We start from the raw sequence: 22823 nt of genomic DNA on the forward strand, positions 1-22823 counted from the left end.
GTGGAGCTAGGTAGAGGGGATGATTAAGCGAACTGTGAAATATGTTGAGGAACAGGCAAAGGCCAGCTGTATGACGACAAGTGCTTAGATTCAAAAGTTCGGACTGAAGTTTTAATGCTGTTACGCTGGTATTGAAAGAGTATTTGTAAATGGCGCATATGTGAATGGCGCATATGTGATCGCCTTATCACTCTTCACAAGATCATCAACAAATGCATTTATGTTGATGCCCCGCTTTTCTTTTCTTTCGCCATTTCTTCAGCACGTGTCACTCGCCGTACCAACCTGCTTAACATTGTGCCGTTTATGCCATTTTTAGACTGTTTCAAATATTCATTTTTTCTTTCGACAGTTAAACCATGGAATGATCTGGATGTTACATTACGTCAGATGTCTGTGACCGCTTTGCACAAGAATTGCCTAATCATGTATTTTCGTATTAATACCACACTATTGTTTATGTAAAAATCTCTGATCTCTGATTCCCACTTGTAATTATGCACTTTCCTACTGTTTTATCTATATGTTTCATCCTCTGTACCAGTCCTGCAATGTCCCAATTCATGGGATAGCAGTATTTGTAAATAAATAAAAAAAGAGTAAGCGGAGTGAGTGAATCTTGCAGTGCGATTTTGCAAAGCTTCAGAGGTGTTAGCTAGATAAGTTTGATGCTGATTCCAGATAGGATATGTATATTCCAGCCTAGACCGGAGGAGCGACTTAGAGGAGCGACTGTGGTGAAGCATGACGTAGGTGATGTTTCAGAAACCCAAGAGATCAGTTTGGTGATGATATGGCGTTAGTGATATGAGTGCGCCAGGAAAGATTACTGCTTTAGGTTAGGCCAAGGTATTTATAAGATTGTACAGGTTCGATAGCAGAATTGAGGATAGCATAGTTAAAAACGATGGGTTGTTGCCAGCGGTGAAGGGAGACAAGTTTGCGTTTGTTAGCATTTAGCTTCATGAGCCATTGGTCGCACCAGCAAGGAATGCGATTGAGATCATTTTGAAGACCTGCTCGATGGGATATGTTGGTTATTGTGCAATAGATGACACAGTCGTTGGCAAAAATGCATTAGTTACATGTTAAATGCGTTGGCAAATCGTTAATGTAGATTGCAAACAGCCGTGGACCAAGGACAGAGCCTTGTGGGATGCCTGATGTTACTGCGAGGGAGGTAGAGTTTTGAAAGTTAACAGAAACAAACTGGGACCGGTTTGTTAGAAATTCCTTGATGCAAACAGGAATGTCAGGATGTAAATTTAGCTGCTGTATACTCTGTTTCATACATAGCAGGCAATGCTGCCAAAGCTAGCACACCTGCTCACACAGGCTAAGTAGTTCGCCATAGCCTTTGAGGGTCGAATTATTTTGAAGAAAACTTTCCCAGGTGGTCAAATTACTTTATTGCGGATCTTGAATCTACAAAATGTATATAATCGAGAATACATAAATAGTAAAAAAAAATTAGGAACAGTACTTTGGTGACAGCATCACTCACAACTGGAAAATGTTCAATAGAATAGAATAGCAACGGTGATAAGCAAGCTAAGAGCAGCACCAATAAAGATAGAAATCAACTTTCGCCGCCTCTGCAAAACAGTGCCCACAAAGAGAAAACACGTTTCGCGCGACTCCGTTGCGATCCCGCGGCGGAATCGAAACCGCGTAGGCGTGTTGCCACAGAGGGCGAGAATACCTCGCGAGCAATGGTGGCAAGCAAGCTAAGAGCAGCACCAATAAAGATAGAAATCAACTTTCGCCGCCTCTGCAAAACAGTGCCCACAAAGAGAAAACACGTTTCGCGCGACTCCGTTGCGATCCCGCGGCGGAATCGAAACCGCGTAGGCGCGTTGCCACAGAGGGTGAGAATACCTCGCGAGCAACGGTGATAAGCAAGCTAAGAGCAGCGCCAATAAAGATAGAAATCAACTTCGGCAGCCCCTGCAAGATAGTGCTGACAAAAAGAAAACTCAAATTTCGCGCGACTCCGTTGCGATCACGCGGCGAAACCAAAACTACTAAAGGGGTGTCGCCGCAGTCTGCGCCGCCACGCTAAAGCTAGACATAAGTTCTGCTTATCTCCGTAAGAAGGCAGCACAAAATTCAAACACTTCTTGTAAGTCCTAAGAGGTGGCAGCACCCCCCAGTGAGCACGCATTGTTCTTTTGGCGCAAAATTTCAAACGGAAGATCGAAACCGTACCTGTATGGCAAAGACCTTGCGGGACAGAAAACCGCCGCCGTACATATACGGCAAAAACCTTCAAAGGGTTAAAGTAGTTCACCATACAACCAAAGCGAGCACAAGCATATTTCGTAGCGACAAATTCTAAGTGCCGTGACTGGCACCTCCTAGACATCGTTTTACCTCTTGCCACATTTTTCTCCTGCGACTCATTGAGATTTTGAAAAGTAAAAAGTACACATGGCGGTATGATACGCGGGTTGGTAGGGCGAATCCCCCCTACTCAATCCGCGCCCAGAAAGTAGTTCACTCTCCGTGAAAATTATGGCCAGAGAGCCTGAACACTGAGCGCCTCAGAGCTTTGACCATCATTTTCAATGCTACCACATTGTTTTATACCGCTCTTTGCGTTCGTCCAAACATACAAACATCGTCCAAACATCTACAAAAGCACTACAGCAAGGAAACTCTGAGAAAGCGTAAACTTCTATGGGAAAGTGCCAAACCAGATGTCGACAGCGGAAAACGTGCTTTTCTTATCATTGATAAACTGAAAGTTGATGGCTGCTTTTATGCTTGGGATGATAATCAAAATCAACGAGTAGTCGTAAGCCACGAACGGCAAACTTCTGATAACGAATGACACAACACCCGCGTCGTTTCCAAAAACCTAAGAGTTCTAAATTTCGATGCAAGAAGTATAGTAAATAAGGTAGAACAACTTGAATTCCTTCTGCTCAAGTATGACCCCCACATTACAATTGTCACAGAAACCTGGCTGCATGATGGTGTTAGCGACGAAATACTGGTACCTCCGACACATCAGATATTTCGTCGGGATCGTGGTTTGAGAGGAGGAGGTATTGCGATAATTTTAAAAAGCACGGTTACCGCAGAAATACTTCGTCAGATTGATAACCATGAAAGTCTATTTTTAAAGATTAACTGTTGGGGACACGTAGTTGTGGTATGTGCAATTTATAGGCTACCGTCATCCTCTCCCGAGTTCTTGGCCTCACTGCGTGATTACATGACTGCGCTACAACCCCGGAAAATTATTATGGCAGGTGATTTTAATCTGCCTGCTGTAGACTGGTTACATAGGCCTGAAATACAGCTTGCAGATAGCCCTCTTCTTGACATAATGCTTGCATGCGATTTAAAACAAGTTGCACTTGAAAACACGCGTGAAAGTGGTGACACTGGTTCAATGCTGGATCTTGTATTTGTTATCAAAAATATTACAGAGTTCGAAGTATGTGTAGAGGAGGGAATATCTGACCACAAGCTTGTGCTGTTCACTAGCAGGCTTGGGAACTGTAAGAAGCCAGACATTAAGCTTCGCAAAACTGTTAAAAGACTTCGCTCATGCCGATGATCAATCTATCCTTGATGAACTATGGAGGCTGGTTGACAACTTACCAAAAACTGATATTACTTCACTATGGTAGGCGTTTGTAAGTTGCTGTAAATACTGCATTGGTGCCTTTGTTCCGTCCAAACACATTAAACCACAACGAGCACACCCATGGGTCGACAGAAAAATTATACATTTAAAGCGTAGGCTAAAGCGCGCGAAAAAGCGGAAGAACAGAAGCCCTGAAGATATTCGTCAATTGCAAACCCAGCTTTCTGATGCATTATTGCTAGCCCGACAAAAATATTTTTCCAGTACCTTGCCGAAGTACATAAAAACTAGCCCCGATAAATTCTGGCGATACCTTGGCAATAAGAACGTGCACTTGCAAGAAATAAGGCAGCGCAATACGCTTGTCGCTGATCCCCAGGAAATCTCTAACATAATGAATGAGTACTTTCACTCTGTATTCAACCAGGAAGATAGTGTTACAGAGGCTTTGTCTTCTTTATGCCAAGTGTCAGACTTCATATCATTCGAGGGCGTACTTTCATTACTGCTAAATGTTAAACAAAAATCTTCTGGGGGCCCGGATGGAATACCGAATTCTTTCCTTCACCGTTACACCGAGCCTATTGCACACATTTTAACAGCTATGTTTTCTTTATCTATTAACACGGCAACTTTACCTGATGATTGGCGTGTGGCCCGTGTCATAGCAGTCCACAAAAAAGGGTGACTGTCAGCTTGTGGAAAACTACTGCCCCATTTTGCTCACATCCACGAGCTGCAAAACACTCGAACACATTATCGCTCACTACATTACAAATTTTCTTGAAGATAACAACTTGCTCTCTCCATTCCAGCATGGATTTCGGAAGGGCTTGTCAACATGTACGCAGCTTTTAACAACTGTTCAGGAAATCGCTCTAACACTTGATTCTTCTGGGCAGGCTGATCTTATCTTCCTTGATTTCAGCAAAATGTTCGATCGTGTTCCTCATGGCAAACTTCTTGAAAAAACTTACTAATCTCGCTTTTCCGGCATTTATCATAAACTGGATAAGAGCGTACCTTTTAAACTGCACTCAGTTCGTGGATGTTAATGGCCATGTCTCCAAGGCATTAGCGGTTTCATCCGGAGTGCCTCAGGGAAGTGTACTGGGACCGATTCTTTTCTTAATCTATGTTAATGATATAACTAGTGCTATCCATCCTCATGTTAACATCAGACTGTTTGCGGACGATTGTCTGCTTTTAAACAGGTTACATGCCGTGGTGATCAAATTCAATTAAACAATAGTTTAACCGCACTTAATGAATGGTGTTCAGCTTGGTCCATGACCCTAAACACAGAAAAAACTGTCTTACTTCGCGTTACGAACAAAAAACAACCACTTTCATTTTCGTATTGCATCAATAATACCCAAATAAGGGAAGTCACAGAATACAAATACCTAGGCGTAACGTTTACAAACACTCTTTCATGGTCAAAACACATTGAGAACATTTGCGCAGCCGCCTCTCGAAAACTCGGCTTTCTGCGTCACAAACTGAGAACAGCACCTCCTGATTTAAAACTTCTAGCCTACAGAACTTACAGATTGCCAAAATTAGAATACGCAGCAATAGTGTGGGATCCCTTTCACCTAAAGGATAAACGTAAACTTGAAATGGTTCAGAGACGAGCAATCAGGTTCATCTTCAACAAGTTCAGGTCCACAGATTCCCCATCACAACTCATGGCTGTCAACCACATACCTACCTTAGAGTCACGAAGATCTATAGGACGACTTAAATTTCTTTTCACGATGTATCATAAGTCACTGAAATTCAACGGACGGCCGTACATTCAACCATACCTGCCACGTGCATCAAGACACAGTCACGCTCACAATTTGCTGCCTTTCCACGCATGCACTAATTTATTTAAAAATTCCTTTTTTCCTCGTACAGTTAGTCAGTGGAACGATCTGCCGGCTGAATTTTTTTTCCACTGACAATTTTGACCAGGCGCTACTTATGTATTTTGTAACGTAATATTCTTTCTGTGTCATTTTCCCGTCTTTTCATTCAGTTGTGTTTTTTATGTGTTTTTTCTGCGCAGTAGCGCATGCAAGTGCATTTTGTTTCTGATTATGCGAAGGTCGTTATTGTGCAAAATTGAAATCCGAGCTTGTTCATTTTTGTTCACTTTTTGCTGTTTCCCCCCATGTCAAACACAAGAGAATAACTTACCACTTGATGTTAATGAAATGAAAATGTTGTACACATGCCCACCTGCTTGGTCTCCTTGAGACCGCAGCACTTGTAAATAAATAAATAAATAATAAATAAATAAATATTGCCTGGAGTTTTGAGAAGAACGAATGATATGTGGGCAGAGTAATATGGTTTTCCGGATGCATTACATCAGCGACCTCTGCAGCGTTGCCTGCTATGTATGGAACGGAGTATAGCTTTAGTAGTAAACGTGCATGAGGGCCGGTGTCAAAGGGTTTTGCAAAATCTAAGAAAATTGCATCAGTGTGGATATTACGATCATGATTAGCATGCATATCATCAACGAAAGGTGTGATTGTCGTGATGAAATGACCCACAGCTGTTATGTGCGTGCTGCAGAATGTGTGGCCGTCTGGCATGTGTGCGTCAAGAAGGCTGCAAAATGCAGAGGCCCATCAACCGGTGGAAGCAGTTTGTGACGCTAGTGTTGCAGTTCCCTTGTTGTTGTCTGGAGAAGCATTTCACTCTCTCCAGTCTCTCCTGTGATGGTCCGAAGACAGCAGTGTTCTGCCAGTGAGGGAAAGTAGTACTTTGCAAACACAAATCACTGCCGCTTCGGCGACCTGCACGAACAGCAAAGCAAGACCAGGCCCTTGGATTTAACGTGCACGACATCATACATACATCCAAACACGCTCATCGTACAAATGTACTTTGCAGAGTGGCTCTGGAAACTTCACTGCTAGCATTGTAGGACGGATGCAGTGTTATGTGCGAAATTGTCAAGCCTCACAAGCACGGGTGCAGCATCTGTCATTTGACCTGTTAGAACAGCTAGTACTATATTTTCTCGCATAATGAACCCAGTTTTTTTTCCAGAAAAGTTGACATCAATTAGGTTGGAGGGTTCATTACGGGAGGGGGGGGGGGGGGCGTGAATTTTTGTAAACAGTTTTTTTTGCGAGAGTTGAAATTTCATATCATATGCCCATATGCCCACCGGCCCACCTGTCCGACCGTTCGTCTTCAACAAAATCACGCAGTCAGCTTCGTTTGCCTCGCTGGTGTTTAGCATCATTTGCTTGGGAAGGCGTTTGCTGAATTACGGCTCGATCCAATGATTTTGTGATAGTCATCGGCACTGGCCAATCACGGCGAGGTAAAGGGGATGTCTTTAGTAATACTTGCTAGGGGGGCTAGTTGGTACACATTTTGGTAAAAGGACTTAGCACCAAAGCAGACAGCACTCAGTTAGAGAGACGGAACAAGCACAACTTGCAACTGTCTATTTATAGCAGATACGAGTGAATATGAAGAGGCCATGACAGCCTGTTTTCGCGCATGCCCTGCTTATTGCATTAAATTCCCAACACATTAAACTACAATTCCACGAAGTTTCAGTTGATTCTGTACTGTAGATATTTTTAAAACGAATTTTTTGCGTTTTCCTTGTGAGCTGCTTGCTGTTCTGGCAACCTCTGATCGCTGCCGTCACAAGGGCATACCTGCCCCGCGTTATCTGCTGCGCGCTGTTCGCTGCGTTGAGGTGTTTGCTCGCACACTGTGGACGGTGGTTGTTTTGAAAGTTTTTTTTCTTTTAGCTTAGCAAAATAAAACGCATTTTCCGTGTTTTCTTTTCGGAAGCCTTCAGCTTAGTACGCGAGCTTAGTGATCCTTGGGAAAGCGGACTTGCTCGTGGCGGCTGTTTTCCGATAACAGAAATCGATGCATTCCTGCTTTATTATTTACACGTAGAAGCATGTTACTCATATGTTATAAGTGTGGTCTCTTTTAAGTAGTCAAGTGCTCCTGCATGTGAAAGGCAGCATGTGTTGTACATGCCTTTGCCGATGTGCGCCGTGGAAAGCGTGGCGTTCTGTCGCTGGCTACCAAGTTCTTGTCCGCTATTTGTTGGCTCTACAATTAAACTCAAATTATCACAAGGTGGCACTACAGTAAGCTTACAGCAATTAAAGGAGCTGAGAAAAGTGGCGAATGCGACGGCTTTCCCGCTGCATGTGTGCGTGTGCAAGTCCAACATACATGGTCTGTTCTGAAAGTAGTAGGACTCATTTTTTTAAACAAAATTTATTCAAGAGAATAGTACAAACGATTACAATTTTTCAAGGTAGCACCCTTCCGCACCTACACGCTGCTGCCAATGAGTTTTCCAGTTTTCGTACGCCTCCAGGAACGCCTGGACCGGAATGCTGTTTAGCTCCCTCGTCACGGCCTGTTGAACCATCTCCACCGGTCCGTGATGCTTCCCCTTGAGCGTCGATCTTATTCTCGGGAAGAGAAAAAAGTCTGGTGGGGCCAAGTCGAGGCTGTAGAGGGGCTGAGGCAGCGTTGCCGCCTTGTGCTGGGTTAAAAATCAGGGTCCTCCTTCACATGATGAAGAAGATCCTACCGATTGGCCTTTTGCTCCTCTGACAACACTCCCGGCACCAACTTCGCGCACGCTTTCCTCATGGATAAGTTTTCTGTCAAGATCTCAAAAACTTGGGTTTGAGGAATGCTCAAGTGATCAGCAATCATTCTGATACTCATTCTACGATCACTGTTAAGTAAATGTTTCACTCGCTACACATTTTCGTTGGTCTTGCTGGTCGAAGGGCGTCTGAAGCGGTCGTCTTCCTCCACTCTTTCCTTACCTTCTCGGAAAAGCTTGTGCCACTCAAAAAACATCTGATCTACCCATGGAAGCGTCACCGTAGGCCTCCTTAATCGTGTTGTGAGTCTCTTTGCCTGTTTTACCAAGATTTACTCAAAATTTGATCGCGTATCGCTGATCCAGTAAACGCTCGATGATTCTGCGTGACGAGACGTTTCGACAGGGGTTCACAGTACAAGCGACCTCCTCTCTTCAACGGCCGAGAGCCGACTGCCAATTTTACCCAGCATTCCCAATATCCCCCTTCAACGATCCTGCACGCACAGACCACCTATCGTCCGCCCGTTCGCCCAGGAAAAAACCAGTCCTACTACTTTCAGAACAGACCCTGTACATTCCTTTCTGATCATGGAACCCTTTTGCAGAAAAACTGCTGGCAAAATCCGTGACTTGAATGTCTCACTGCCTGCAACGGCGAATAGTCGCCGTTGCATAAATGAGGGCTTCGGTAATAGTGTGCATCATTTAGCGTTTACTGTGAGTGTGTGCAAAGTCTCCCGGGAATCCGACGATTATGACAACTGCAGCCCAGGCTGAGTTTGTTTAGATAGCTGTGCACAAAGAGTACTGCTCATTTGCTTGGCATGAAATGCGAGGTGGGCTCTTCTTATCTCCAATATTTTCTACTCCTGAGTAGAAATTGCAGTTTTACTGGTTTACTCACTATGATAGCACTGCAGTAAGTACCGATGATGCTATCACCTGCTTGGGAAACGCTTTCTTTACTTTCTTTACTTTGCAGAGTTGAAGAATAGCTTTTCTTTGCGGCTGCATACAAAGTATCGATGCTGCCTCTCTCCCCCGGCAGGTGGCATGCAAGTATGTCTCTGACCCAGTGCTGTACCCCCGGGAAGGCATTGGGATGGTGAAGTTTGACTTCCGCTACGTGGTCGTCCTTTTGAGTGTACAGCCACTACGGCTGTACGCCTACCGCCACTTCTGGCTTCGCTTTGCCAACAGGTGGGTGCTCTCAACAGGAGCATGTTTCTTGGCAGCTGCGGCAGTCCAGTTATCGGTGTGACATGAATGACGAAAAATTAGCAGGACACCTAAACGTGCTCTGAAGAGGAATCTGAACTCATATTTTTACCCCTGGAACTTGATGTATGTGTTCCCAGCGTTCTGGGAAACTTGGAATTACTGTCCTGTGCGGCCGATTTACATAATTTAGATCGGATTAACGTCCGGTTTCCACCTTTTTATTTTTTAATTCCCCGCATACAGTGGGAGGAGTTGACCAATGCATGGAGTGCCTTTCAGGCAGTTGCGTGGAGACTTTGCTTTCGCTTTTATTATGTTTCCTTTAGGTTTCTGTGAATAAATTGATCCAGTCAGAGACTACATAGCTGCAAATTAGGCCCACGGAAAAATAAGCATACGCGTGGACTCTTTGCTTTTGCCGATCACTACATATCACTCCGCCGATGGCAGAGCGGCAAGCCGCCATGGGACTGGGTGAAAGGTTGGTCAACTCCTCCCACTGTTTGCGGGGAATTAAAAAAAAAAGGCAGCAGCCCGACGTTAATCCGAAGTTTCCAAGAACACTCGGAACGTGTAGATCGAGTTACCGCGGTAAAGATACGAGTTCAGATTCCTTTTCAGTGCACCTTTAAGGGTATGATGCAACAGTGTTAGTGGTGTTTGCTACTTTCTTTATTAATATTCATCTGATTCCGCACACTCATTATCATACATCAGGGGCCATACTAGACCACATAGTACACCACAAGTACAAGGTCTCCCAGGTCACCGGCGACGTTTCAGCGCATGATGGACACTGTTCTGACTGGCCTGAAATGGTAAACTGTTTAGTTCGCTTAGATGACGTAGAGGTGTTTTCAGAAACCTTCGACCAACACCTTGAATGCCTGTGGACTGTGCTGGGTGCCCTGCAGTTGACCGACTTGATACTTACCGTATTTTCTGGTGTATAAGACGCGGCTTTTTTTCAAAAAATCTTGCTGGTGCGTCCTATACAAGGGTGCGTCTTATACATGAATTTTTGGTTTTTTTTTTTTGCGAGTTCAGAAATGACTCAGGTTCATGTTCAAGCTTTTTTCACCGAAAAAAATCACTACCAATAACATGGTTTTAACATGGTTAATACTTCAATATGGGGACCACCGTGCGCATCTTTTTCAGGTGAACTTTATCATGAAATGGGGTGACGACTTCTGGGATCATAAACACGTGACCGTTTCGAAGGCCCCAGGTAAAAGTAAAGTGAAATGCCAAAAGATTGCAAAAGTCACGCTTATTGTCATTGTCAAGACAAGCCAAGACAAGCCGGCATTTTTTTTTTAGTCACCCTTTGCAACTTTCTTTGCTCCGTGTACATAGTGCGAAGTGAATTTTTCAGCTGCATTGCCTCTAGAAATAGACGAACTTTTTGATGGCGAATCCGAAGATGGAGACTTCGAAGGTTTTAAATAGAAATAAAAAGTTGTTATGGACGTAAAGAGAGTTCTTTCGCTTTTTTTTTTTCTGCTAAAATATAGGCGGGTATGGCGTGAGTGTTGCCTTTTTTGATCACTTAGCATTGCTTAATAAGAACCTCTCACAGGTACGATGCACGATGGTCGCACAAGCATGTTTAATTAAGCCTCACTAGACTAACTGGGTAAATTGGGGTGCATCTTGTACACGGGTGCATCTTATATACCAACCTTTTCAATGACAGCCTACATATATGGCAGGTGCGTCTTATACAAGGGTGCAACTTATACACCGGAAAATATGGTAAACCTGAGAAGTGCCACTTTCGCTAAAAAGAGCTCAAGTTTCTCGGCCATGTTGTGAGCGCCGACTGTGCCAGACCCGATCCCGCGAAAGCTGCCGCCGTAGCCGAGTTTCCCCGTCCTACTACAAAGAAAGCGCTCGAGCACTTCTTGGGTTTGTACGCCTACTACCGCCGTTTTATCGCAGACTTCTCCAACATCGCTGAACCACTGACCCGTTTAACGCGTGAAGATACACTGTTCGTCTGGACTGCTGCGCAAGAGGCTGCTTTCACAGAGCTGTGCCGACGGCTGCACACTACCCCTGTGCTTGCTCACTTTGATGAGCAGGCTGCTACCGAGATACACACCGACGATAGCAACATTGGGCTAGGTGCCATCCTCGTTCAACATCAAGAAGGTGTAGAACGTGTGATCGCGTATGCGAATCGCACACTCTCGCGCACCGAAATCAACTACTCCACCTCAGAAAAGGAGAGCCTCGCTGTTATCTGGGCCACGATGAAATTTCGGCCTTATACCTACGGTCGCCATTGCAAAGTGGTCACAGACCACCATTCCTTGTTCTGCCTGACCAATCTCCAGGACCTATCAGGCCGCCTAGCTCGCTGGAGCCTTCGCCTTCAGGAATTTGATTATACAATTGTCTATAAGTCCGGATGTAAACACGAAGATGCCGACACGCTCTCGCGCGCACCCGTCGAGCAAGCTGATGACAGCACACAGGACGACAATCGTTTCCTAGGTGTGATCAGCAGTTCGGACTTGGTGGCAAGGCAGCGTGCTGACGCTGACCTGCGGTCTGTCATGGATCACCTAGAGGGCCATGCTTCCAACGTACCTCGCCCCTTTTCCCGCCACTTGTTCTCTTTTTGCATTCCCAATGGCGTACTGTACAAAAAAAAAAACTCACATAATGGTGCCCGGACCTACCTCCGAGTCGTGCCATCAGACCTCCGTGATGACATCCTTTCTGCGTGTCATGATGAGCCCGCCTCTGGCCACTTGGGATTTGCACGCATGCTCGCTCGAGTGTATCAGGCGTACTGTACTGTATTGGCCTGTACTGTATCGGCGTACTGTATTGGCCTAAACTTGCTGCGACCATCCACCGCTACGTCAGAGGTTGCCGTGAGGGCCAGTGTCGTAAGTCGCCACCGCTAAAGCCTGCAGGTTTGCTCCATCCAATTGAACCACCTCGCACACCTTTTGACCGAGTCAGCATTGATCTTCTGGGCCCATTCCCTGTATCATCTTCTGGCAATAAGTGAATTATAGTTGCGCCTGATCATTTTACGTACTATGGGGAAACCAAGGTGGTGCCGCGCAGTACATCCACGGAAATCGCGCATTTCTTCATGCACCACATCGTTTTACGACACGGCGCCCCGTCCTCCGTAATCACTGATAGGGGCACTGCGTTTACAGCGCAGCTCATGCACGAGGTGTTCCAGCTGAGTCACACGACCCACCGCAAGACTACTCTACTGCATACCAACCGCAGTCAAACGGGCTCACGGAGCGCCTCAGCAAAACCTTAGCGGACATGCTCGCCATGTACGTCGACGTACAGCACAAGACATGGGACGAGATCCTCCCATACGTGACGTTTGCCTATAACACGGCGCTTCAGGAAACGACTCGCTTTACGCCGTTTCGCCTTGCCTACGGGCGTGACGTACAAACAATGCTCGACGCCATGCTTCCGTGTGCCCCTGACGACCAAGCACTCACGTCAGACGCCTAGGAGTTTACCCGGTACGCAGAGAAAGCCCGGTGACTGACCCGATGCACATCCGACGGCAGCAGGCCACGGATGCACAGCGCTACAACCAGCGACATCGTGAGGGACTCGCGTGCTCTCGCAGCTGGGACTCTGGTTCTCTGCTTGCGGCCTATGCCTAGCCCTTTTGATTCCGGTTCTATTTGTGACAGTATTATGATTGCTGCACTGAAACACTGGCGCTTTAGAATTCAATCTGTGTCACAGGTCCTATGGGCAGTAAGTGTGTAAGCCCCCATTACACTTCATTTCAGTCTCTAATTGTTTTGGCAAGTGATCTTAAAGGGACCGTGAAATGTCATATAAGGAGGTTAGGAAAAGCGCACGAGCGATCAATATTCTGTCACTCGTCACCGCACCCCAGAGCTTGCCCAGTGAGAAGGCTTGCCGAGATTGCCCACTGATTTTATCGGGGTAGTAGTGGCTAAGAACACATAGTGAGGTGATCGGTGGAGCACTATCGGGAGCAGCATTTCTTTTTTTAATTTGTAAATGACAACTAGTCCACACAGAGGTTTTAAATTTGGCTCAAATACTCACAAACACCACTGTCTACAGATCCGTTGCTCTCAAATATGCCCATAAAAATCATTTCGGGGTACCCATAAGTGAAGCGTGCTAAGAAGCTGGTAAAGGGTGGCTGTTGATGGGTACAGAGTCTGTGGTCGGGTGAAGCTGTTTATGGCCTTTATGACGGATTGTGAAGGGCCTCCGATAAAAAAAAAAAAAGGTCTTTTCTTTTCACCTTTGCAGGCCATTCTCACTAAGTGATTTTGACGACTACGAGAAGCACTTCACAGTGATGAACTACACTGCATCGGGACCACAGCAGGTGAGTGTATAATTCTTTGTGCAGGCTAATGGATACTATACAGTAGAACCTCTCTGCAGTAAAGTGACTCAGACCAGCTAAGTCTTTACTACCGTATTTACTCGCATAATAGGCGCACTTTTTTTCCAGAAAATCCGGCTCAAAGTTCGGGGTGCGCCTATTACGCGGGGTAAAATTTCCGGAAATTTTTCTACTCGCAAAATTGAACACACCGCGTAAACGCACTCGTGTACGGGCCGTACCCCATTTTCGCGAAGAAAATGTTAAAAAAAAAAAGGTCCGTGGAAGGGCCGCACTGAAACTTTCGGAATGCACGCGCCGAGGCCTCCGCGATCGGCTCCGGCTGCGCGCAACGGGTGCTTGATCGCGGAGGCCACACACGCGCACAGGAGCTTCCAGACGCTGCCCAAGGCCAAGCTCATCATCATCATCATCATTTTCCTCCGCCGCGAGCTTTCGCTATCTATATCGCCATCAGCATCTCCAGCTCTTTTTTTTTGTTGTTGTTGTTGCTGTCAAGTGCCGGGATTTGCAGTAGCGCGATAGTTATCGTGCAACGCTCCGCGGGCTTTGCCGCGGAGCGTTGATGTTTTAGCTCGACGGGCAAGCACCTTAACAGCTACACGGCTGGGAGTTTGCTCTCGAACGCGGCAAGCGTGCGGCAGGTTGGAAAATACGACGTGGCCGAGAAGTGCGGCAGTCGCGACTGCGGCGTCCCTAAATTTTCGTACACGACTCCAAGCGCCGAGGTTTTCGCGGGCCTAAGTCGGGAACGTTTCCAGCTGGAGATGAAGCTTTCCAAACAGACGTTTAAAGTGAGCATCCCTGAAAACTGTGTGCGGCTGTTCTACGCGATGTCATTGTACGTGCTGTGGGTCCGCAGCAGCTGCGACGGCAGCAGCACTAGTAGGGACTAGTAGTCAGTTCAGCAAAAACTTTGTTAAAATAAAGATTGGGAAGCGGGGGTGGCGAGGCGTCGGCTTGCAATCGTGTAAATACAGTATTGATCACAGTGCCAAGTTCGGGGTGCGCCTATTATGCGCGGAAATAAAAATATCTGATTTTTCGCGCCCTAACTAGGGGTGCGCCTATTATGCGAGTGCGCCTATTACGCGAGTAAATACGGTATATGTAGCTCTTTATCAGTTGTTGGTAATGGTGTGGCTCTGTGGATGCTCTCTGGTAATTAATTGGCTACTTGCTAAACACTGTTGGTTTATAAAATGAACACTCACAAATTCTTTCCGTCCTGCTCTTATTGTCCTTTTACGTGTTAATTATTTATTTTCAATGGTCACATTTCATGTTACCATGTTTTTGATCTTGTTTTCATCTTGTGGATAGGGGGAAGCTGGTCATAGAAAAAAGAATTTTGTTAATGAAGTCACAATAATGGAATCTCCAAGAAACATGTACTTTTGAGTGCTGATTTCAGATATGTAATTTAATTTTATGTAAAACAACTCCTTGTACTCTTATATAAAATATGTTTTGTAACTTTTTGCCGAGAGCTTTCAATAAATTTTGCTGCAGGAAACTTGCTAGGATACATGCCATTGGCTTGTCTTGACATCAGACTATGCAATAAGGCTATGCATTATTACCCTGCCTATCATAGAAGTTTTAGTTACAGGGTTTTGAATTTGCCACTTCACAGACGGGAAGAAACTGATCATTTCAAAATCCTACAACTCACCTTCTATGACAAGTAGGATGATAGTTTTACCCTCATTGCATAGCTTGATGGCAAGAGAAACCAATGGCATGCACTCTGAACAAGTTCCCTGCAGTAGTATTCCTTTCAATCTCTTGGCAAAAGTTACCCAACATATTACATAAGCATGCAAGGACTTCTTGCACATAAAATTAAATTACATATTTGGAATCGGCACTCAGAAACGCATGTTCCCTGAAGATTTCATGGCTGTGCCTTCATCAGTAAAAATTTATTTCTAAGACCTTCTTCGCCCCTTAAGTGCCCTCCATAATTTTTAGTGACGTCATCAGTGAGCTAATGACCGTGTGTGCTGTTCTTCTCTACCCTTCACTCTGCTGTTGTTTACTCCTTCTCCATTTTAGTCCTTACACTGTATTCACTGTCTTTCATCCTCTGCTGTGCTCTGCATCATCATCATCATCATGATGATTTGAAGGCTCTCGCCAATAAGTTACATAGCATATAAGTGTACAAGGTCTTGCTTCACATAAAATTAAATTGCATATCTGAAATCAGCACTCAAAAGTACATGTTTCTTGGAGATTCCATTATTGCGACTTCATTAACAAAATTTTTTCTTCTAAGACCAGCTTCCCCCCCCTTCCAAAAGATGAAAACAAGATCGAAAATGTGGTAACATGAAATATGACAATTGAAAATAAATAATTAACAGTGTTCTTTCATCCTCTGCTGTGCTCTGCATTCGTGCTCTTTTATCGTCCGATGCGCTCGTTCACTCAGTCCCGCTGAAGCACGCCCCTCTACATAGGATTAAGTGCCTAAGAGCTGTGCTCTAAAAAAAAAAACAAGCAACTGCCTGCGAAATATAAAATGCAACAACCTGTTAGTGGAGTGTAATGAGTGCATTTATAGTAAACTGCGAGATATCCTCAAGAACTTTATAATTAAAAAAATCCTGACATTTCAGAGCCGACTTGGCTCCTTCCTTAGAGGTGACAGGGGGCCGTCTAGTTTTTAGCCAAGGCATTGTATATCAAGTCAAGGTACCCTGTGGTACATTGGCCAGTGGCCAAATGAAAGGTTTCATCATCATCATCATCATCAGCCTGACTACACCCACTGCAGGGCAAAGGCCTCCTCTCCCATGTCTCCCCAATCAACCCTGTCCTTCTTTGCCAGCTGTGGCCACCGTATCCCCGCAAATTCCTTAATCTCATCCGCTCACCCTGTCCTTTCTTAGTTGTTGCGCTTTAAAAGTATTCCTTTTCCACGATGAACCAACTCGCCCAACTGAACGCTTTATTGAGAGGCTGAAAGAACATAAGTACATTGTGAGCAGTGCAGTATCGGGTCATTTAGGAATTCACTATAGGTGGCGTGACCTGTTTGACAGCCTGAATTTTCCAGCTGGTATAGAAGGAAAGAAGAAGAAAGAAAGTATTTACTGAGCATAAAGCATGGAATACAAACTCACAACTTCAGGGACCCAACAAAATTTGTTTAAGGGGTCCCGACCACTATAAGCTAATACATATGATGTAGACGACAACAGCAAATAACGCAACTATTTAGCAGTAAGCATATCGCAGCAGTAGGTACTGGACACTAGCGAAAACATCAAGTGAACATGTTATTTTTAGACAAAAAACACAAACCAAAGCACTAAAGAATGTAGACTAGGATGAATTCAGTAGAAAATGTTTTAATTGCTAATGAAAGGCATGAAGAGTAGGTGAAATTTGAACATTATAATCAAGGCCATTCCACAAATAAGGACCATAATTAGTGTGTATTGTAGGAGCTTGCAAAAAGGAGATGCCAAGAAACGTGTGAAATTGTTGGGGCTAAAGAAATGGTGGTTAAAGCGAGTTGTGTGTTAGAACACCATTTGTCTTGCTACCAAAAAAGGAGGGATGAGATTTCTGTAAGCGTGAGGGTAAACTGTGATGCAGGTGACTTGGGGACTTCTTTTCTTGTGTCTGTTGTCGTTTTGTTTGTGTGTTCTTGTTGTATTCGAGCACGCTTGCCTTCATCCACGTGTCCCTCAAGTCCCTGTGTTTCAGACTGCAGCATTAATGAAATTTAAGGTGGATAATAACACGAAGCTTTAGTTAGAAATCCGATTATCTTTCTGGGATGTTTCTGAAGTGGGTTCCTTCTCTTTCTGCATGCAGACAACGTGTGCTGAGTTCCTGGAGCGTTTCGACCGTCACTACAGCACTCACCCTTGGGACAAGGTGCAGGTGAGCCCATTTTGCTCTGCAGTGCAAACAGACCAAGTGTACTACACTGCACTACACTAATGGGGGCATTGTTGATGCAGGCACGTGTTCAGGCTGGCAGCTTCTGAACCCTCAGCTGCATAAAGTCCTGCACACAGGTGGCATTTGCGCCATCTTTCCTTGGACAGGTCGCATGCTTGTTTTCTCTGCGATAAGTTATCAGGTGTGCTACCACATGAGAGTTCTGGCAGTGTAGGGATGTTCAAGGTTGAATGTGAACCTAATTAGCGCCAGTCAGATGTTTTCAGTGTAGCATGCACTGGTTGGATGCCCAAGTAATCCAAACTCCGAATGGTCAGTATGGCTCACATCACCTCCGGGACCAGTGTTCACTGGGTGTCAGATCTCAGGTCATCATCATCATCACCAGCCTGACTGCGCCCACTGCAGGGCAAAGGCCTCTCCCATGTCTCTTCATTTACCGTAAAAACCCGCGTATAATAAGAGGTTTTTTACCCATAATTAGCGTCCTAAATTTCCGCCTCGTACTATTTGCGGATCCGAACAAAAATTTTCGAAGTTGCTCGAAGTTTTGGTTTCGTTTTTGCGGCGTGGCTACGGCTTGGCTTTGCTATTGGCGCGTGGCTACGGCTTGGCTTCGTTACTCTCGACAAACGACGTTACGACGTCGTTTCTTTGTTGATCCGTTGGGTGCGCCGGGGGGTCGCGGTGTGCCGTGCGCCTGTTGATAACGCACATGCTAGCATGTAAGGCATGCTTCGTGAAGTGGATATTGTTTTGGAGAGCACGATGTCACGGTCTCGAAAACAGTACTCGCCTACTTTCAAGCGATTTTAGCTGCGGAGAACATCGGCAACGGTGCGGCCGGGAGGCAGTTTGGTGTCGTCGAAGGAAGCATTCGTGGATGGCCACAACAGAAAGAAGCCCTTTTCGCGTGCAGCGGAACGTGACGAAGCTTTCGCGGCCGCTTGATGGTTGTGTAAACAAACCGTTCAAGGACGCAGTCAAGCGGTGCTACGCAGAGTGGATGCGCTCAGGTGAGCCTGCAGTGACGCCAACCGGGCGGCTGAAGCGGGCTTAAGAAGTGCAGCATCTCGAACGCCCTCGATGGCACGGAAGATGAGTACATTTGGGATGATTTGTTGGACAAAGAAATGTCCGAAGAAAGCGCTACTGAAGAAGAAAGTGATTGAAGTGAAGTGCGGGATGCGATTTGAATAAATGTCTTCTATGAGCTTGTGTTACTCGTATTATACGCGGGTGAAATTTTTTTTCCCATTTCGCGTCTCTAAAACTTAGCCTCGTATTATATTCGGGTTCGTATTATACGCGGGTTTTTACGGTAACCCTGTCCTGGGTTAACCCTGTCCCTGTCCTGACAGCCCAGAGCAACATGGCTGACTGGCCGTGGCCATGGTAGCTGTGGGATGTCTAAAAGAATCTAACCTATCTCATCTCTTAACCTACATACGCAGGAGCATGAAATGGTGGAGGGCGCAAGTATGAAACAGTCGCCAGAAAGGGCTCACCAACTTTTGTGTGCGATTGTAGGTTGTGCATGTAGATGTGTATTATTTGGCACAAGGGTTCACGACTGCACGATGTAGTGGTTGAGCAAGTTTTATGCACTCTCCTCAAAAGGTGTTTCAGGGTCCCCTTAAACAAACCCTCATGCGATATAAAATAAAGGATGTCTCCTACAGCACTCCGGTCAAAGGTGCATTGAAGAGGAATCTTAACTCGTCTTTTTGCCGCGGGAACTCCATCTACACGTTCCCAGCATTCTTGGAAACTTCAACTTATTGCCCTGTGCAGCCGATTTCCCTAATTTAAATCGGGTTAACGTCCGGCCCCCGCCTTTTTTTTTTAATTCCCCGCATACAGTGGGAGGAGTCGACCAACCTTTCACCCAGTCCCGTGACGGCTTGCCACTCTGCCATTCAATCAATCAATCAACGAGCATATATTTCACCAACAGAGTATACAGGTGGTGAAAAAGGGCGGCGGAGAAAAAGCTGCAAGTTTTACAGCTCGACGAAAGCCCCTTCCGGCCCTCGAGCAGTGACAGGCTATAGTACTTGTAAAAAATAAAAAAAGATACGTACATGCGCGTACACTGATAAGAAAAGAAAAAAACATGTAATCGATGCTGGTCAAGGGTGATAAAGACAGTAATATTACTCAGATTTGTCATTTATGATAACATATATGTTTTAACAGAAAACTGTGTAGAAATAGGACATGGTTATCAAAGATGAAAATCTTAAAAGGCAGATGCATATCATACACAAGAGACACAGAAAAACATGATTGCACTCAGAATTGATTTTTTTTTTCATTCCTGTCTAGTGAGATGTGATGCATATTAACTACAAGAATAATTCTGTTAGGCGTCGATTTTTTAGTGTCAGTACATCGATACCTAGTTGATAATAGCAGTTGATTAGTTTAGGTAGAGTACAACTTGCCCGCTGCTGACCGTACTCTGTCGTACTCTGTTGGCGGAGTGATAAGTAGTTATCGGCGAAAGCAAAGAGTCCACGCGTATTTTTATTTCCGTGGGCCTTATTTGCAGCTATGTAGTCTCTGACTAGACCTATTTGTTCACGGAAACCAAAAAAAGAAAATTAAAGCGAAAGCAAAGCCACCACACGACTGCCTGAAAGGCACTCAATGCGTTAGTCGACTCCTCCCACCATCTGCGGGGAATTAAAAAAAGAAACGGCGGGAGCCGGGCGTTCATCCGATCTAAATGAGGGAAATCGGCCATACAAGGTAATAATTCGAAGTTTCCAAGAATGCTGCTAACATGTAGATCGAGTTGCAGCGGTAAAAATACGAGTTCAGGTTCCTCTTCAGTGCACCTTTAAGGTATGGACCATGTCCCATACTTAGGTCGAGTGGCCGTTTAAGTACAACCCTATGACATGCTGCCAACTGTCCCACTCTGAAACAATCACAGTAAAAGGGTCATCCATTTATGCGTTTTTTCATTTTTCATTTTTTTGTGAATGAACCAAGACAGATTTTTTCATGCTCCGATCCCAGGGACTAGGCTTCACCACCATTAGTTTCCAAATATCATGGAGTCCTTTCCTTTCTGGTGTTGACGTCACAGGTTTGATTCTAGCGGCGACAGAAAAAAAAAAGAAAACAAATTTCTTTTTTAACTTTCATCTCGTAACCAATAAGTGGGTCATTTGCTGGCCACCAAACATCAGCATGAGCGAGAAAGAGCCATGGAGATTATTTTTATTGTGAACGAAAATTGCACCTTGTTGTCCTCACTGTCAACCTTGAAGGGGAACGTTGCTTTGAAATTAAAAAAAAAATGGCCAAATTTTTTGAACATCTTTGTACTGCTTGTATGCCTGTTTCTTTATGCTGCCTCAAAGTTCCATTGCTAAATCAACCAGGAAGTACTCTAAACAAATTGTTTCATTAACCGCTGCGGCTTTCCATTGTGGGGAAACGCTCGAACAATGGACGTTTTCCTCCGTTACGGTTTATCGTCTGGGTACTCACTTTACGGAAAAGATTTCTTCAGGTCTGTTTTATCTGTCCTCACCCCGTTTGTTTTGTTGCACTCCTAGTACCACAGTGCAGGTCAAGGCATTGTTCGTTTTTCAAATTCTTCAACTTTGAATTTCTTGTATGACATTTTATTCTCACTCTAGATATATGTCAACGAACACTGCATTGCAAAAATTAAAAACTAAAATTTCTGCTTTTCGGAAAAAACATTCTACGAATGTCTTGACCTGTAGGGTGCCAGTAGGAATGCAATGAATGTTGAACCATCCTTCTGCCAAATGTTAATTCTGCAGCCTTTTGACAAGGTTCAAAAGAAAAATATACAATCAGAAAACATTTTTCTGTAGATAAAACACTGAAGTTTTGTGAGACTAGTCATAAAATTATTTCTGTGTTCAAAGTGCCGTCGCAGTGGCTCAGTGGTTACGGCGCTCAGCTGCTGACCCGAAAGACACGGGTTCGATCCCGGCTGCGGTGGTTGAATTTCTTTGAAGGAGAAATTCTGGAGGCCCGTGTGTTGTGCGATGTGAGTGCACGTTAAAAAACCCCAGGTGGTTGAAATTTCCGGAGCCCTTCACTACGGCGTGCCTCATAGCCTGAGTCGCTTTGGGACATTAAACCCCATAAACCATTTCTATGCTCAAAAAATTTCATGTAAATATGTCAGTAAATTAGAAACTCTTCGATGAAAACCGCCTCTCTTCTTAACCACCTTCTGTACTGTTGAGCCCTGTGCTTGCATTGATTGCGTGCCCCCTTCTGCTGATTAAACCCAGGCGGAGGTGTTCCGTGTTCTGAGGCGGGTCTTTGAGCTGGCCTGCAGTGAACCCCCGCCTGCGGGGCTGGCCCACAGCCCCCAGTCGAGGGCCATGTACGCGGTGGACCTGATGCTCGAGTGGGACCGCTCCTCCTCCTCCTCAGGTGGGCAGAGTGACTGAGAAGCATCATCAGCAGCCTGACTACGCCCACTGCAGGTCCTCTCCCATGTCTCCCCAATTAGCCCTGTACTTCACCAGTTGTGACCACCGTATCCCCGCAAACTTCTCAATCTCATCCTCCCACCTAACCTTCTCCCTTCCCCTGCTACGCTTGCCTCCTCTTGGAATCCACTCCGTTACCCTTAGGGACCAGCGGTTACCTTGCCTTCGCATTACATGCCCTGCCCAAGCCCCCACTTCTTCCTCTTGATTTCAACTAGGATGTCATTAACCTGCGTTTGTTCCCACACCCACTCCGCCCGCTTCCGATCTCTTAACGTTGCACCCATCATTTTCCTTTCCATAGCTCCCTGCATTGTCCTTAACTTAGGCTCAACCCTCTTTGTTAGCCTCCACGTTTCTGCCCCACAGGTGAGCGCCGGTAAGAGGGGACAATACCCTAAAAAGTGAACTTTGAACTGCTTGCTCGATTTCATTGAAACTTGCGAATATCACTGCTGGGATCACCTCTGCCAAATTTTATTATTCAGCGGGGGGCTTGTCTTGAAATCTGTAGTGCTTAAAATAAAATGGGATGATTTTCAATCATGTGAGTCTGTTTGTCTCATCTCCTGTTTCTTCAGTAAAATGTTA

At 45.2% G+C, this 22823-nt stretch overlaps 1 protein-coding gene across 2 annotated transcripts in view; it reads left to right on the forward strand.

The window, feature by feature from the left end:
* The window catches only part of TTLL12 (Tubulin tyrosine ligase-like 12), a 71822-nt gene that overhangs the window by 41983 nt on the left and 7016 nt on the right, over positions 1-22823 (forward strand). Inside the window, exons 11-14 of one of the 2 annotated variants that reach the window (XM_089565105.1) lie at positions 9253-9404; positions 13719-13797; positions 17650-17718; positions 22029-22173. In XM_089565105.1, coding sequence (XP_089421231.1) covers positions 9253-9404; positions 13719-13797; positions 17650-17718; positions 22029-22173 — 445 coding nt within the window. The remainder of the gene's footprint in view (positions 1-9252; positions 9405-13718; positions 13798-17649; positions 17719-22028; positions 22174-22823) is intronic. The other variant, XM_089565106.1, reaches the window with a different exon arrangement.

Source organism: Amblyomma mixtum, chromosome 10 (assembly GCF_055824585.1).
Source record: "Amblyomma mixtum isolate Tamu chromosome 10, ASM5582458v1, whole genome shotgun sequence".
NCBI classification, from domain to species: domain Eukaryota; kingdom Metazoa; phylum Arthropoda; class Arachnida; order Ixodida; family Ixodidae; genus Amblyomma; species Amblyomma mixtum.